This window comes from Lithobates pipiens, unplaced genomic scaffold (assembly GCF_037356315.1).
Source record: "Lithobates pipiens isolate NorthernLeopardFrog02 unplaced genomic scaffold, aLitPip1_a1.2 Scaffold_8, whole genome shotgun sequence".
Lineage (NCBI taxonomy): Eukaryota > Metazoa > Chordata > Amphibia > Anura > Ranidae > Lithobates > Lithobates pipiens.
Genome location: NW_027507903.1, coordinates 547,788,863 through 547,805,009, shown reverse-complemented (window position 1 = coordinate 547,805,009; position 16,147 = coordinate 547,788,863). Strand labels below are relative to the sequence as shown.

Sequence of the window (16,147 nt, the reverse complement as noted above, 5' to 3'; positions counted from 1 at the left end):
CCTCTATAACCCTGCACCACAACTTGTCTGCTCCCTGATCATTCCATATAGGACCTCTATAACCCTGCACCACAACTTGTCTGCTCCCTGATCATTCCATATAGGGCCTCTATAACCCTGCACCACAACTTGTCTGCTCCCTGATCATTCCATATAGGACCTCTATAACCCTGCACCACAACTTGTCTGCTCCCTGATCATTCCATATAGAACCTCTATAACCATTCCATATAGGACCTCTGCTCATGCTGCAGTCCTTCGTCTTGTCTTCTCTCCAATCATGTCCCTATAGGATTTCTCCTTTCCTTAATCCCCCAGTACAACTTGGCTTCTCCCTGATCCCTTTATATAGGACCTCGTCTCACCCTGCCCCGCTACAACTCTTCCCTATGATCACCCCATATAGGACCTTTTCTTACCCTGCATCATTACAACTTGACTTCTTCTTGACCACTTTCAGCCCTCATGAACACAAGACGTTTTGGAAACTCTCCTAGAAGTCTTTCCTCCTGGCAACAGCGTTTTGGCAGCATAAAAGCTTGACGCTTGCAAAAGTGTCTAAAGCTTTTACATGTTTTTAGGCGTGTTTAAATGCATCAAGAGCTTAGTTAATTCATTTAATAGGATAATAATTTATTCTGGCCATTGAAATAAATTAACGCTCATGCGTTAAATGCGTCTAGCCCTTAGGCACATTTAGGTGCATTTAGCAGCGTCAAGGGTTTTTTCTTCCAAAACTCTGCTGCTCCTGGAAGCATTGGCAGTAGGTTTCTTCCTGCCTCCAAAAGCCCCTGCCACTAAACATTGATAAAAGCCTATGTGTGCATGGACACATAGGCTAACATTCAGGGGAGTTTAAAGGTAGGGAAAAAAATGCCTGATGCCCCTAGAAGCAGCTCAAAAAACGTCCAGTGTGCATGAGACCTAAATAGGACCTCTCCTCACCCTGCACTGCTACATCACTGTTCTCTCTCATCACTTCCTATAGAACCTTTCCTTACCCTGCATCATTGCAACTTGACTTCTTCCTAATAGCTTCATATAGGGCCTCACCCTGCATCATTGCAACTTGACTTCTTCCTAATAACTTCATATAGGGCCTCACCCTGCATCATTGCAACTGGACTTCTTCCTAATAACTTCATATAGGGCCTCACCCTGCATCATTGCAACTTGACTTCTTCCTAATAACTTCATATAGGGCCTCACTCTGCATCATTTCAACTTGACTTCTTCCTAATAACTTCATATAGGGCCTCACCCTGCATCATTGCAACTTGACTTCTTCCTAATAACTTCATATAGGGCCTCACCCTGCATCATTGCAACTTGACTTCTTCCTAATAACTTCATATAGGGCCTCACCCTGCATCATTGCAACTTGACTTCTTCCTAATAACTTCATATAGGGCCTCACCCTGCATCATTGCAACTTGACTTCTTCCTAATAACTTCATATAGGGCCCCACCCTGCATCATTGCAACTTGACTTCTTCCTAATAGCTTCATATAGGGCCTCACCCTGCATCATTTCAACTTGACTTCTTCCTAATAACTTCATATAGGGCCCCACCCTGTATCATTGCAACTTGACTTCTTCCTAATAGCTTCATATAGGGCCCCACCCTGCATCATTGCAACTTGACTTCTTCCTAATAGCTTCATATAGGGCCCCACCCTGCATCATTGCAACTTGACTTCTTCCTAATAGCTTCATATAGGGCCTCACCCTGCATCATTTCAACTTGACTTCTTCCTAATAACTTCATTAAGGGCCCCACCCTGTATCATTGCAACTTGACTTATCCCTAATAATTTTATATAGAGCCTCACCCTGCATCATTGCAACTTGACTTCTTCCTAATAGCTTCATATAGGGCCTCACCCTGCATCATTGCAACTTGCCTTTCCCCTGACTACTCCATGTAGGACCTTTCTTCATCTCCATTACAACTTGTGCTCTTCTAAATCACTCCACAAAGAACCTCTCTTTTCCACTATATATAATACCTCTCCTCATTCTGCACTTTACAACATATCTTCTTCCTAAATATTTCATATAAGACCTCTCCTTACCCTGAACTATGACAGCCTGTCTACTCCTTGATCACTTCATACACAGTGCCTTGAAAAAGTATTCAAACCCCTTGAAATTTCCGCATTTTGTCATGTTACAACCAAAAATTTAAATTTATTTATTAGGATTTTATGTGATAGACCGGAGATGGCAAACCTTGGCAACCCAGATGTTTTGGAACTACATTTCCTATGATGCTCATTTACACTGCAGAGTGCTTGAGCATCATGGGAAATGTAGTTCCAAAACATCTGGGGTCCCAAGGTTTGCCATCACTGTGATAGACCAACACAAAGTGGCACATAATTGTGAAGTAGAAAGAAAATTATAAATGTTTTTTAACATTTTTTTACAAATAAATATGTGAAAAGTGTGTCGTGCATTTGTATTCAGCCCGCTTGAGTCAATACTTTGTAGAACCACCTTTCTCTGCAATTACAGCTGAAAGTCTTTTTGGGGATGTCTCTACCAGCTTTGTACATCTAGAGAGTGACATTTTTGCCCATTCCTCTTTGCAAAATAGCTCAAGTTCTGTTAGATTGGACAGAGAGCATCTGTGAACAGCAATTTTCAAATCTTGCCACAGATTCTCAACTGGATTTAGGTCTGAACTTTGACTGGGCCATTCTAACGCATGAATATGCTTTTATCTAAACCATTCCATTGTTGCTCTGGCTGTATGTTTAGGGTCAATATCCTGCTGGAAGGTGAACCTCCGCCCCAGTCTCATCTTTTGCAGGCTCTAACAGGATTTCTTATAAGATTGCCCTGTATTTGGTTCTATCCATCTTCCCAACAACTTTGACCAGCTTCCCTGTCCCTGATGAAGAAAAGCATCCCCACCAGTGTTAATTTTGACAGCAAATTTCTATTTAGTTTTAGTCTTAGGGCTGAAATGGCATTTTAATTTTAGTCCCATTTTAGTCTTCTGCAATTGTTTTAGTTTTAGTCATATCTAGTCGACTAAATCTCCAGTATATTTTAGTCGACTAAAACAAATTTTAGTCGTCTAAAATAGAATAGGTGTAATTAAATTGTAATGCATTAGTTAACATTTCTCTACAATTTCCAAACTCATTATATACTGCTGGAGTGAAAAATTGAATATGTTATTTATTATGGCATTGAGGTATGAACATGCACTACAGACCAGTGTTAATTTTGAAGTAAAATTTTAGTTTTGTTTTAGCCTTCGTCTTTTGACTAAAATAGCATTTTAGTTTTAGTCCCGTTTTAGTCTTTTGACTAAAATGCTATTTTATTTTTGGTCGTATTTTTGTCATTTCAGTTGTTTTCGTTTTAGTCTTATATTAGCCGACTAAAATAATATTCATTTAGTCAACTAATATGTTTTAGTCGACAAAATTAACACCAATCCCCACAACACGATGCTGCCACAACCATGATTCACAGTGGGGATTGTATTTTCAGGGTGATAGTGTTAGTTTATCCGCCACACATAGCGTTTGGCTTTTAGGCCAAAAAGTTACATTTTGGTCTCATCTGACCAGAGCACCTTCTTCAACATTTGCTGTGTCCCCCCCTTATGGCTTCTCACAAACTGCAAATGGGACTACTTATGACTTTCAACAATGGCTTTCTTCTTACCACTCTTCTATAAAGGCCAGATTTGTGGAGTGAATGACTAAGCCCTTGTACACACGGTCGGAGAATCTGTCGGAATGAGTCTTATCGGACCGTGTCGTCAGATAATCCGACTGTGTGTGGTATGCATCGGACTGATTCCATCCAAATCTCCGTCCGACCCAATTTTTCAACATGTTGGAAATATTTCCTGACCAACTGGGCCGGACGGACCTAATCCGATCATGTGTAGAGCATTTTCATCGGACCAAGTGCCACGCATGCTCAGGTCAAATTCCTACATCAAAGCTATTGGCTACTAGCCTGAATGTAGTCCCATCGTAACGAAATTACGTCATCGCGTTCTGAAAGATTGGATTTTTCGCCAACTTGGCCCGACCGTGTGTATGCAACAGTTTCGGACACAATCCGTCGGACTAAATCCGGCGGATTTGGTTGGCAAAATCTTCAACCGTGTGTACGTGGGCTTACAGTTGTCCTGTGGACAGATTCTCCCACCTGAGCTGTAGATCTCTGCAGCTCCTCCAGAATTACCATGGGCATCTTGGCTGCTTCTCTGATTAATGCTCTCCTTGCCTGGCCTGTCAGTTTAGGTGGACCTCCATGTCTTGGTAGGTTTGCAGTTGTGCCATACTTCCAACCCTGCTTTAAACCTCTCCACAACGTTATCCCTGACCTGTCTGGCACGTTCCTTAGCCTTCATGTTGCTGTTTGTTCACAAAGGTTCTCTAACAAACCTCTGAGTGTTTCACAGAACAGCTGTATTTATACTGAGATTTTAGTTAGGGGTATCAGAGTAAAGGGGGCTGAATACAAATGCACGTCACACTTTTCAGATATTTATTTGGAAAACCATTTATCATGTTCATTCCACTTCCAAATATGGGCCACTTTGTGTTAGTCTATCACATACAATCCTAATTAAATACATTGATGTTTTTTGGTCGTAACATGACAAAATGTGGAAAATTTCAAGGGGTATGAAAATTTTTTCAAGCCACTGTAGGACCTCTGCCTCACCACATCCTGCACCACTAGAGGTTGTTTTCTCCTAATTGCTGCATACAGGACCTCTCCTCACCCTGCGCCACTACAGCTTCTCTTCTGTACCACAGTCTTTTCTTTCCATGACTCGGTATTTCTCCTCTCATTAGTGCAATGCTCCATTTGCCTACTGTACCTCTCCTTACTGCCTTTCTTTTTTCTCCTCTAATCACTTATCCCTATAGTATCTCCTTAGAAATTCTGCTTACTGTAACCCGTCCTCCCATCACATGCTCTCTGCAGGACCTCTCCTTGTCTGCAACACTACTATTCATCTTCTCCCTGAATGTTCCTATAGAGGACCTCTTCTACCTTTGCCTCCTATAACTCATTTTCTCTAATATACCTTTCTTTTTTACACCCCCTTATTTTACACCCTCTCCTTTCATCACACTTTCTGATATCAGCTGATCCTTATGTCTTTAGGAAATCTCCTTACTACATTTTGTCTTCTCGCTTCATAATCTCTCCCTTCTTTATCACTGCATGACTTCAACTTTTCTCTTATATGTCTATTCTCTTATATCTCTTAATGACATCAACTCTTATCATTACCTCTCATTACTCACTTCTCAGTCCTGGTGTATATAGTCATCACCTCTGGGACCTTCCACTCATCTCTGCATTGGGACTTCTCTCCTGCAATATCTCTACTTGCTGTCTCTTCATTGCAACTTTTCTCCCTTATCCACCTTTAGGGCCCCATCTCTGATCCCGGCATCACGCACGCTAATGTTTTTTGCACCATTCTCCCTTATTACCACTTCAGGAACTACCTTCTCATTATTACTATTTGTCTTATCTCAACTTCTCTCTCTTCTTCGGAAACTCTTCTTTACTCATAGGATCTGATCACTTGCTTTGCATCACTGGTCCAATTTATTATCTCCTCTGGATCTCTCTTCTCACTGAGATTTGTCTCTTTCCTATTCTTCAAAGCATCTGTGCATGCCTTACTGTCACTAGTCTACCATCTCAGTCCCTATGATACTGTCCCACTCCATCACATCTCTGCTCTCCTTGCTGTTTTCTTCCCCTTTGAACCCTGACCTTTGTCCCGTCACCTACTCCCCTAATATAATATACTCTGCTCAGCCTCTTTCCTTGTTCTAGTCCCACTTGCCTCCCCTTTATAACCTTTCCCCTGTGGAGTCTGTCCTCTCCCATCAGTATCTCCTCCTCTCTCTGGTCTCCCACTCCTCTCTTTTGATAAGCAGCACACACAAACTCTTCTCTGATCCTTCTCCCGCATCCTCCAGCAGCCAATTCTCCCCGCTCAGCATCTCTCTCCTGGATTTTCTGCTCTCAGCTCTTTTACACACTGAAGGATGTTTGAAAGAGGATCCAGCACATAGGAAACTACTGAGGGAGCCAGGGAGAGATTGAGATTTGGGGGATTAAGATTCCTTTAGATTGGATCTGCTCAATGGGAATCATGAAAATGCTGGCTGCACAATTCCAATACAGTCTGCTGTTCTTAGGTAAGTGCATTTATAAAATGTTTACTATACTGTCAGTGAGTTCTGTACCGGCATTCAGACATACTTCAGTTACAGTCTGCATTTTTATGTGAGTCCATTTATAAACATTTTATTATTGAGTCAGTGGCAGCCAATTAGTCCTAGCGGGGGACAGCGTCAATAAAGATTTACCATTATTATAGAGTGAGTTGGGTTGATTTACTAAAGGAGAAGAAAACTGTTCATTTTGCAAGATGACCATTCTCTACTCCTTTGGTAAATCAACTCCAGTACAGCTGGCAAATTTGATATGTGTCCCCTTGTTTCTATGTCCATGATCTATGATCTGATCCATGGGGCTTATTCAGTAAGGCTTTGCGCTATATACTCATATTGTAAAGCGCTGCGCAAACTGTTGGCGCTATATAAATCTTGAATAATAATAATAAATATAGTTGTTTATACACATTTATTTTTATTTGTATTGCTATTTGTACCCACTTTGCAAAGTGAACATTCTCTACTCCTTTAGGAGATCAACTCCAGTACAACAACATGCAGACACGTTCTGTATATGTATTACTCAAATTTCTATGTGCATAATCTATGGAACGCTATGGGGCTTATTTAGTAAGGCTCTGAGCTATAGTGGTTTATACTGTATTTTTGTGTTGTATTTTTTTTACTGGATTTTTGTACTCAGTTTGCAGAGTGAACTTTATCTACCCCTTCAGTAAATCAACCTCAATGTAACAACATGCAGCCAAATTCTGTATGTGCATTACCTACATACATCTGTGCATGATTTATTTAGCAGTATGGGGCTTATTCGGTATTATAAGGCAGGGGTGAGTAGGTAGTTTGAGGTTAGTTAGGTGAATTGATTTAGTAAAGGAAAAGACAATGTTCATTTTGCAAAGTGAACATTCTCTACTCCTATAATAAACTCCAGAATAGTAATATGCAGGAAAATTCTGTATATGTATTACCCAGGTTCCTCTATGCATGATCTATGTAACAGGATAAGGGATTATTGGTAAGGCAGTGCTCTGAGATATGGTGGTGTATGCAGTATTATTGTGCTTTATAGTGCTTTTTTGTACTCACCTTGCAAAATGAACATTATCTACTCAAGTAAATCAACTTCAGTGTAACAACGTGCAGGAAAAGTCTGTATATGCATTATTCCCGTACCTCTGTACATGATCTATAGAACAGTGTGGGGTTTATTCAGTAAGGCAGTACCCTGAGCTATGGTGGTTTTATACAAGATTATTGTGATGCGTATTGCCTTTTTGTACTCAGTTTCCAAAGTGAACATTATTTACTCCTTTAGAAAATCAATCACATGATCTACGAAACAGTATGTGGTTTTTCTCAGTGCTTCTGCTACCACCCAGAATTTAGTTTACTGTAATCAGGTTATCAGAGAGATTATTATATGTAGGAATGTTCTTCAAATCAGACCTTTGAAAATACCGATCAGATTTTAGGCATTTTCTCTGCAGAAAGTTGCTTAGTTGGTTTTTCCACTTTAAAATTTGGCAAGACTGATTGCAATGGCTTAAAGAAAAAAAAAAAAACATTGTAATCTGTTAATCATTAGTTTATCACATTTCATGATTTGTCTGTCTTTAATCATCTTCTCCAGTTCAGCCTAGCAATTCCAGTACTAAAGAGTACCTGTCACCAGGAGCAACAGTGTGCACTGGTTTAATAATTAAAGCGCTATAATACCTTATATCCAAGTGTATCTGGATTCATATAAAAATCACTCTGAACAGGCTAAATTGAATAAGCTCCTGCAGCTTCCAGGAACAGAGGAGTGTCAAAGGTTCCGACACCAAGCTGCTTCCATGCAGCTTCTGTAAAAGTGCCCCAGATTAAAATAAAATGTAGTAAAGAGACTGGTTATTCATCTAAATGAATGTAACTGTGTGAGTGATTTCTACAATGTTTCAGCCTGCTGTACAAAACTGTGATCTTGCTTCGTCAGGGAACAGGTTCTCTTAAAAATGTCATCACTGTATGAATTAACTGGTCTATTTATTAAGGATTTCATGCATAATTCATACAATTTCCACCCAAAAGTAACCAAATTTTGCAGTAGAATTTTTATGTGAAAAACGGGCAAAGCTTGGGTGAAAGTTGGGTGAAAAAATTATTAAATAGATCCCTGTATTTCTTGAATTATGACTTTTGCAGTAATACTAACTGAAGAATACTTTTTGAAAATTTAGTTTTTTATTACATTTTCTGTTTTTACATGTTATTATTATTTTTTTATTTCTACCCTGTGTTACACGGTGTATTGCAAAATCTTTAAAACCATATATGTAGCTCAAATGTGTATCAGGTATCAATATCAAAGCATAAGCGGGCTAACGTGTTTATATTGGAAAGATATGGGATCTTTTACCGGGAGTTACTGGAGCTTGGGGATCATTTAACATATTGAGGTCTATAGACTTGACACTTCAAACAGCTGATCAGATAAAGTGCAATTTTTTTGGTATTGTATATTTTTCTTTTTCTTGATTAGCTACTTGAAGGAAGCACAGGTTTGCTGTTGTGTTTGATGTATAGGTAATTAGCCCCTGGAGGTTCTTGGTTTGGGGCTCTTTGTGTATTCAGGAGTACTATGCTTAAAGCTACTTTGAAATTCACACATTGCTCCGAGCATCCCAACCATCACTTATCTGTTAAGCTGTACAAAGACTGCAGGGGAAATTGCACTGCTATTTTTTGTTTTTAAGATTTAAAAAATTGGTGTGTTGCATGGTGCAGCCAGCGGCAGTTATCCTTGTAATTATGTACAGTATAGCCTCACCTTAAAAAGAAGTTACGGTATCCATGTTTTATCACACCCATCTAAGAATAGAGACTAAGAAATGTATTTCTGATTTAGGTATAGTGATTAAGAGATTCAAATAGTTTCTGTATGCTTCTGTAGCTGTTTGTACATCCTGAACTTTGATTTATAGCCATTTATAGCCTAAAATACAGAGAAATATATTCAACTTACATACAGCTGTTCTAGCTGGTTAGATCTCCTCAGTGCAATATGTGAAAAGCGTGGCTGCTATGGAGTAGGGTTGGAGAAGCAAATAAACAAAACAATCTTTAAGATCATGGTCATGTGGGCAGTGGCGTATCCAGGGTATGGCTCATATGGCAAGTGCCATGGGTGCCATATGAAGGGGCGATTGTGATGGGGGTCAGAGGGGGGCCATGACCCCCCAACATTATCCTATTCCCCCCCACTTGAATTAAACTGGCACTGGCAGCAATGGCATCCACAACTCATCTGTTTAGAAACCCTGATATATCCCCAAAGCCCCCTCCCCCAAACAGGGCTAGACAGTGACACCTATCAGTGCCAGTGTCACCAATCAGTGCACCTATATCAGTGCAGCTCATCAGTGCCACTTATCAGTGCCAGTATCACCTATTCGTGCCACCTATATCAGTGCAGCTCATCAGTACCACCTCTCAGTGCCAGTGTCACCTATATCAGTGCAGCTCATCAGTGCCACCTCTCAGTGCCAGTGTCACCTATATCAGTGCAGCTCATCAGTGCCACCTATCAGTGCCAATGTCACCTATCAGTTCCACCTATATCAGTGCAGCTCATCGGTGCCACCTATCAGTGCCACTGTCACCTATCAGACAGTGCCACCTATCAGTGCCAATGTCACCTATCAGTGCCATCTATATCAGTGCAGCTCATCAGTGCCACCTATCAGTGCCACTGTCACCTATCAGACAGTGTCACCCATGAGTGCAGCACATCAGTGCCACCTGTCAGTGCCAGTGTCACCTATTAGTGCCCATCAGTGCAGCTCATCAGTGACGCCTATCAGTGTTAGTGCTGCCTCATCAGTGCTGCCTATCAGTGCCCATCAGTGCTGCCTATCAGTGCAGCTCATCAGTGCTGCCTATCAGTGCCCATTCGTGCAGCTTATCAGTGCCAATCCATAATTTGTTAATTGAAAGATTAAAGAACTTGACTTGTGGTTTTGTTAGCTGTTTTTTTTTGCTACGGTTATCTGAAAGATGGGCTTCAAATGTGTTGACAGGGGCGCAGTTTCAGTGCTTGCCATAGGTACCATTTTCACTAGATACGCCTCTGCATGTGGGCTGACAGGACTTAAAAAGTCCTCCACGGAAATTCTTCAATAAAGTGAAGTTTAGTCACTTGCCAACCAGCTCACGCCAATATACGTTGGCAAAGTGGCACGGATGCGCAAAACGACGTACCCGTACGTCACTCCATCCTCGCCGGCTAGTGGGCACGCACAGGTGCCCACCGTGGGTGCGTGCCTGCGTGTCCCGCGGGCTCATTGTCCTCCGGTGGCTCGCAATCATGGCACGGAGAGGCAGAATGAGGAGATGCCTATGTAAACAAGGCATTTCCCTGTTCTGCCTAGCAACATGACAGGGATCTACTGTTCCCAGTGATCGGGAACAGTGATCTCTGTCATGTTCTAGTGAGCCAATCCCCACTACAGTTAGAACATGCTGATGGAACACACTTAACCCCTTGATCGCCCCCCCCCCCCCCCAGTGTTTAACCCCTTCTCTGCCAGTGACATTTACACAGTAATCAGTGCATTTTTATAGCACTGATCACTGTATAAATGTCAATGGTCCCAAAATAGTGTCAAAATAGTGTCAAAAGTGTCCGATTTGTCTGCCACAATGTCGCAGTCACGATAAAAATTGCAGATCGCCGCCATTACTAATAAAAAAATGAATAATAAAAATGCCATAAATCTATCCCCCATTTTGTAGACGCGATAACTTAAGCGTAAACCAATATACACTTATTGCGATTTGTTACATAATATGTATTGTTACATATATAAAAATATGTAGAAGAATACATATTGGCCTAAACTGAGGAAGAAATATTTTTTTATATATAATTTTTGGGGAGATTTTTTATTATAGCAAAAAGTAAAAAAATATAGCTTTTTTTTTCAAAATTGTCGCTCTTTTTTTTTGTTTATAGCACAAAAAATAAAAACCGCAGAGGTGATCAAATACCACTAAAAGAAAGCTCTATTTGTGGGGAGAAAAAAAAGGTACTTCAATTTTGTTTGGGTACAACATCGCACGACCGCGCAATTGTTAGTTAAAGCGACACAGTGCCGTATTGCAAAAAAGGGCCTGGTCAGGAAGGGGGTAAAGTGGCTGAAGTGGCTGAAGTTTCTGGGGCTGAAGTGGTTAAACAATATATTGTGTGTGCATATGATTTAATCATTTTTGTAAGCGTGTCTATACTTTTATACTGCTAAAGGTCGTGCTTCTATAGGCAGAGCCAGTATCACTGGGAAACTTTAAGAGGGAACCCTAAATTTCATTGTTTGCCCTCCCCCCGTTACTGCCTTCATATGCCATTTACTATAATATGAGTGCCCAACCATTATAGTTGCAATGCGTCCTGTCTGGTCAGATGCCAGCTCTGTCTATAGGTTGTAATACTATTAATAATGCTATTGTATAGAGCTTATCTACTTTCTCTGCAAATAGTTTATATCTGGGAAAAGACTATAGGATACAGTGATTCCGTCTATGCAATGTGATGATCTGTCATACTCATATATACAGTAATACAGTAGGCAAGGCATTTTAGGTATGTGTTTATCTGTCCTTTACACATAGTACTGTCTGTCTTCTAGTATATGGAACAATCAGAGAGCCATGCATCTGGATGACAGTGTGTAAAGTACAATGTCGGTGGCTCTCTGTACAAAGTAGACGAGTTATGACTAATGCGAGAAATGTAAATAGCTTTGAGACATACAAAGAGCTTGACATTACCCGGGGGTACTGGGATAACATCAAGTAACAAATTGTGAAGTCTCATGGTTTTCATCTAGAATATATTAATATCTAAGCATTAGAAACAAGGTTGGGTGGAGAGAGAAGATTAAACATATACCAATTAGATGGAGTTTGTTCTATAAGACATTACATCGATGCAAGAAAAGTATAAACATCAATTTGTCATTTCCCTGTAGGAACCACATGGTCTTTGAAAGCTTGCTGTGTAATTTTTTTTTTTGGTCTTACAGCCAAGTATAAAAATATACTGTATATACAGAACGCTATTAGAACTCTAATCCTGTCTGTCAACAGTAGCAAAAGAACGAGAAAGGCTTCTCTTTACATTTTTTTACAATTATGAATTATTATTATTACAAATAATGTAAATTTTGCAAGGTTGTACATCTATTTTTTTTTTTACTTTCTTTTTTATTTTTTTTATTTCAATATACTGCATTTAATTTATTATTTGCAATGCAAATGAAAGCGTGGTATGGCAGCACAGTCTATGGCCTCAGAATGTTTGCATGAAAGTGACAGATTTTTTTAATAATAGTGTGTTGAAGATGAATGCGCCATGACACTCAGCGCACTGCTTCTACCAGATACCCCGACAATGATTTCAATTTGTTTCTTAAGAACCACAAGAAGGGAAATGATAGAGATTTTGCTAAATTGAATAAATAATTATGAAATAAACATGAAATAAAATAAATAAATGTTATAGTATTTTCTGTAATTAACATGTCAGCTAAAATTGTAGTAGAACGGAGTTCATGTCATATCTACTTGTCATCAACTTGTTCCAAACAATCAGCAAATTATTGACATAATAATAAAGAATAATAATGAATTAAGATTAATGATTTACGATTAGAAAAGATTAATAAAGGTAATAAAGATGGCTTCTTTAAAGTCTGTTTGACCATCAGTCCACCTCTTGACCACACCTAAGTAACCACACATCTTGGAGTTTAATGGCCATAGCAGCCCTTAATTAACAAATTGTATAATTAAAACATAGATAACATGTTAAAATTAAATATAGTATGAATGGAGCCCCAAGGTCCTCGTAGGCATCGAAATAAAAGAGTACTTACATCCAACATCCAAAATAAATAAATGTTATAGTATTTTCTGTAATTAACACGTCAGCTAAAAGTGTAGTAGAACGGAGTTCATGTCATATCTACTTGTCATCAACTTGTTCCAAACAATCAGCAAATTATTGACATAATAATAATGAATAATAATGAATTAAGATTAATGATTTACGATTAGAAAAGATTAATAAAGGTAATAAAGATGGCTTCTTTATAGTCTGTTTGACCATCAGTCCACCTCTTGACCACACCTAAGTAACCACACATCTTGGAGTTTAATGGCCATAGCAGCCCTTAAATAACAAATTGTATAATTAAAACATAGATAACATGTTAAAATTAAATATAGTATGAATGGAGCCCCAAGGTCCTCGTAGGCATCGAAATAAAAGAGTACTTACATCCAACTTAAAAGTAGGCCAACTTAAAAGTAGATGCAAAACCACCAACCTGGAGACAACAACAAAACTGCAGAGACATCCATGCCTAATATCGGGAGCTGTACCTAAAACCGGTCCCGAAAATGTTAATTTTGGTGCCCCAAAATAGCCTGCAAGGACCTTGTACCCTGTTAGCCACCATGACACAGCCACACAAAGTACGACATTAGAAAACTAACAAACCTAAAAAACTAGAGAAATGGGTGGAGAGATTCCTCTGACTCACCTCATTTCTGACTAAGGACCTCCTGAGACCCTCTTGCTGATCACCCCCTGAAGTCCCACCTGCTCCAATCTGACCCACCAATCTGGTAAATCCTCATAACTCCTAATTTTTAATTTCTGGAAAACTCTTAAGAACCATTTTAACTCCTATTGCCGGCTCTTCGTGTATGCTTTCTCTGTTTCTTTGCTTCAGGCCAGACTATTGAATTTGTTGGTAGCTCTGTTAATTAAGCATACCTTGTTGGTCCTTAGAAAAGTATCTCAATTTAATACGAATCTATGCAATTATCATTTTAATAATACTCCTGATATGCTTATACAGGTACAATGGAATATGAAACAAGAAACCTCTAATGTACTAATTTAGTTTGTCATGTAGCGATGAGTTAAAGCCATTTAATTAATATTGAACTTTAATATACAATGCCAAATCTTGTCAGGTGATTGGCAGATGATGCCGTCATCAAATTATATTTTGACATCTTACATGCTGAAACTTAGCTGTCCTGAAATGGAAATCTACTGATTTGATTAATTCATTAACTAAAGATACGCCCATGTTGTGATTCATTTGCTTATGTCACCCCTATAATGTTAATACATTAACATATGATAGACCTATGTAATATATGTATAAAAGCAGATACAGAACCATCGATAAATTAGTTCAGAAAGCTTTTGAAGTCTGAACTCAATTTCCTTATCAAGTGCGCATTCCAGAGCTTGGTTACATTTGTGTTGCCCTTTGAAGAGTGATCCACATTGGAATATATTGCCTCCTCATCATTTGTTTTAAACCCTGCATCAGTGTAGTTGAATGGGTCATGTACAGCAGGCGGTACTGCCCACTGAACGTGACAGCGAGGATGAAAGCATCATGCCCAAGGCATATGTACGGTGCAGTAAAACGCTGCTCAAACATGCATTTTTACTGCTCCCAACTGCAAGTGTAAACTAAACCTGTGTAATATAATGTAGTTTACTGGTCCTTAGATGTGGTTGCTGCATTCCTTTTTTTATAGGCTAAATACATTTTCTGAAAGTAGAGAAATATATTTGTTGATCCTGCAAGAAGTTCAGTGTTCTCGTAACTAAGGATGAGCTTATGTTCAATCCAAATTGGGTTCAGTCTGAAACCAGAAAGTATCTGACATTGCTGGACCAATGAACTGCAAGTAGGGGATTCTCTTCCTCGCGGCTGTATAAATATAAAGGGGCGGGATGCTCATGATGTCATGGACTTAATATAGGCACATTGTCATTTTATGTCAAGGACGTTGTCACATTATGGCAAACTGCCTATATTAAGTCAATAGCATCCCCAGCCCCTTTGTGTACTTCAACTTAGGGGAAGAGAATCATCCACCCATAGATGCAGCTATGACAGCTAACTTCTGGGTTCAGACGAACTTGAGTTTGGACCAAACCCAAGCCTGAACCTAAATTCATCACTACTTGTAATCTACCTGTGCACAGAACTGAAATCTCAAACAATGTTTTCAGCTCTCACCAGTTCTGCAAACTACAAAACACCTCTCCCTCATGCTGTGGAGATGAGAGAATGGAGAAGGTTTGTAGTTGAAAGCAGTAGAGCAACCTAGGGGGTCAACACTGGTCCTACATAAATACAGTAAGAGGACCAAACGTTATCATCCTAGGACAGGAAGTGAGTTACTGGCAGTGTGTGTAAAGGGGCTCCTGCGCTCTATGGCAAAAAAATTGGAAGAAAGCAAGAGAAATGTTCTAACTGGAGCAGCAAGCACTCTATGAGTGAACTCTCAATAGTAAACAGAAAAAAAGGGGGAGGGGTGTGCTGCGCTTCCTAAATACCAACAAAAACGAATACAATAACTATAAATCAAATAGTACTAAAAAAAGGTGTAAATAATTCTTAAAGTGTTTGGTGAGCGGCACTTAAAGCTTAAAGAAGTGCATTAAAATGAATGTCTAATATATAGTGTTCTTATGCATTATTCCTGTGTCTAGAAAATAAGCAGAACAGTGCTTGAGACCATAAAGTGCATAGAATAAATAAAATAAGGATGAATAAACATCTGTGATATCACTGCAAGCAAAATTATAAAAAAATATATATAATAATCTATGTGATCAAAATCGTATAAAAAATCTATAAATGCATAAAATCGGTGATCTAAAATGTGCAGAGAAAACAGAGGAATGTCCCAATTACATTCCTTAACATAAATAGAACAAAATAGCAGCAAAAACGTGGATTTAAATAAAGTGTCCCATACACAGTTCAATCATGCAACTTTCAGATGTGATTTCACAGCCGCAAAAAAAGTGCAATGTGCCAGGGCAACTCCCCTCCAACGGTGTTCCGTGCCAGTGCTGGTTATC

The 16,147-nt window shown here is 39.3% G+C and overlaps 1 protein-coding gene across 1 annotated transcript in view; it reads left to right on the top strand.

Moving 5' to 3' along the window:
- Window positions 1-5,271: 5,271 nt before the first annotated feature.
- The window catches only part of GFRA2 (GDNF family receptor alpha 2), a 151,494-nt gene continuing 140,618 nt past the window's right edge, over window positions 5,272-16,147 (top strand). Inside the window, exon 1 of the mRNA XM_077469801.1 lies at window positions 5,272-6,207. Coding sequence (XP_077325927.1) covers window positions 6,153-6,207 — 55 coding nt within the window. The 5' untranslated portion in view covers window positions 5,272-6,152. The remainder of the gene's footprint in view (window positions 6,208-16,147) is intronic.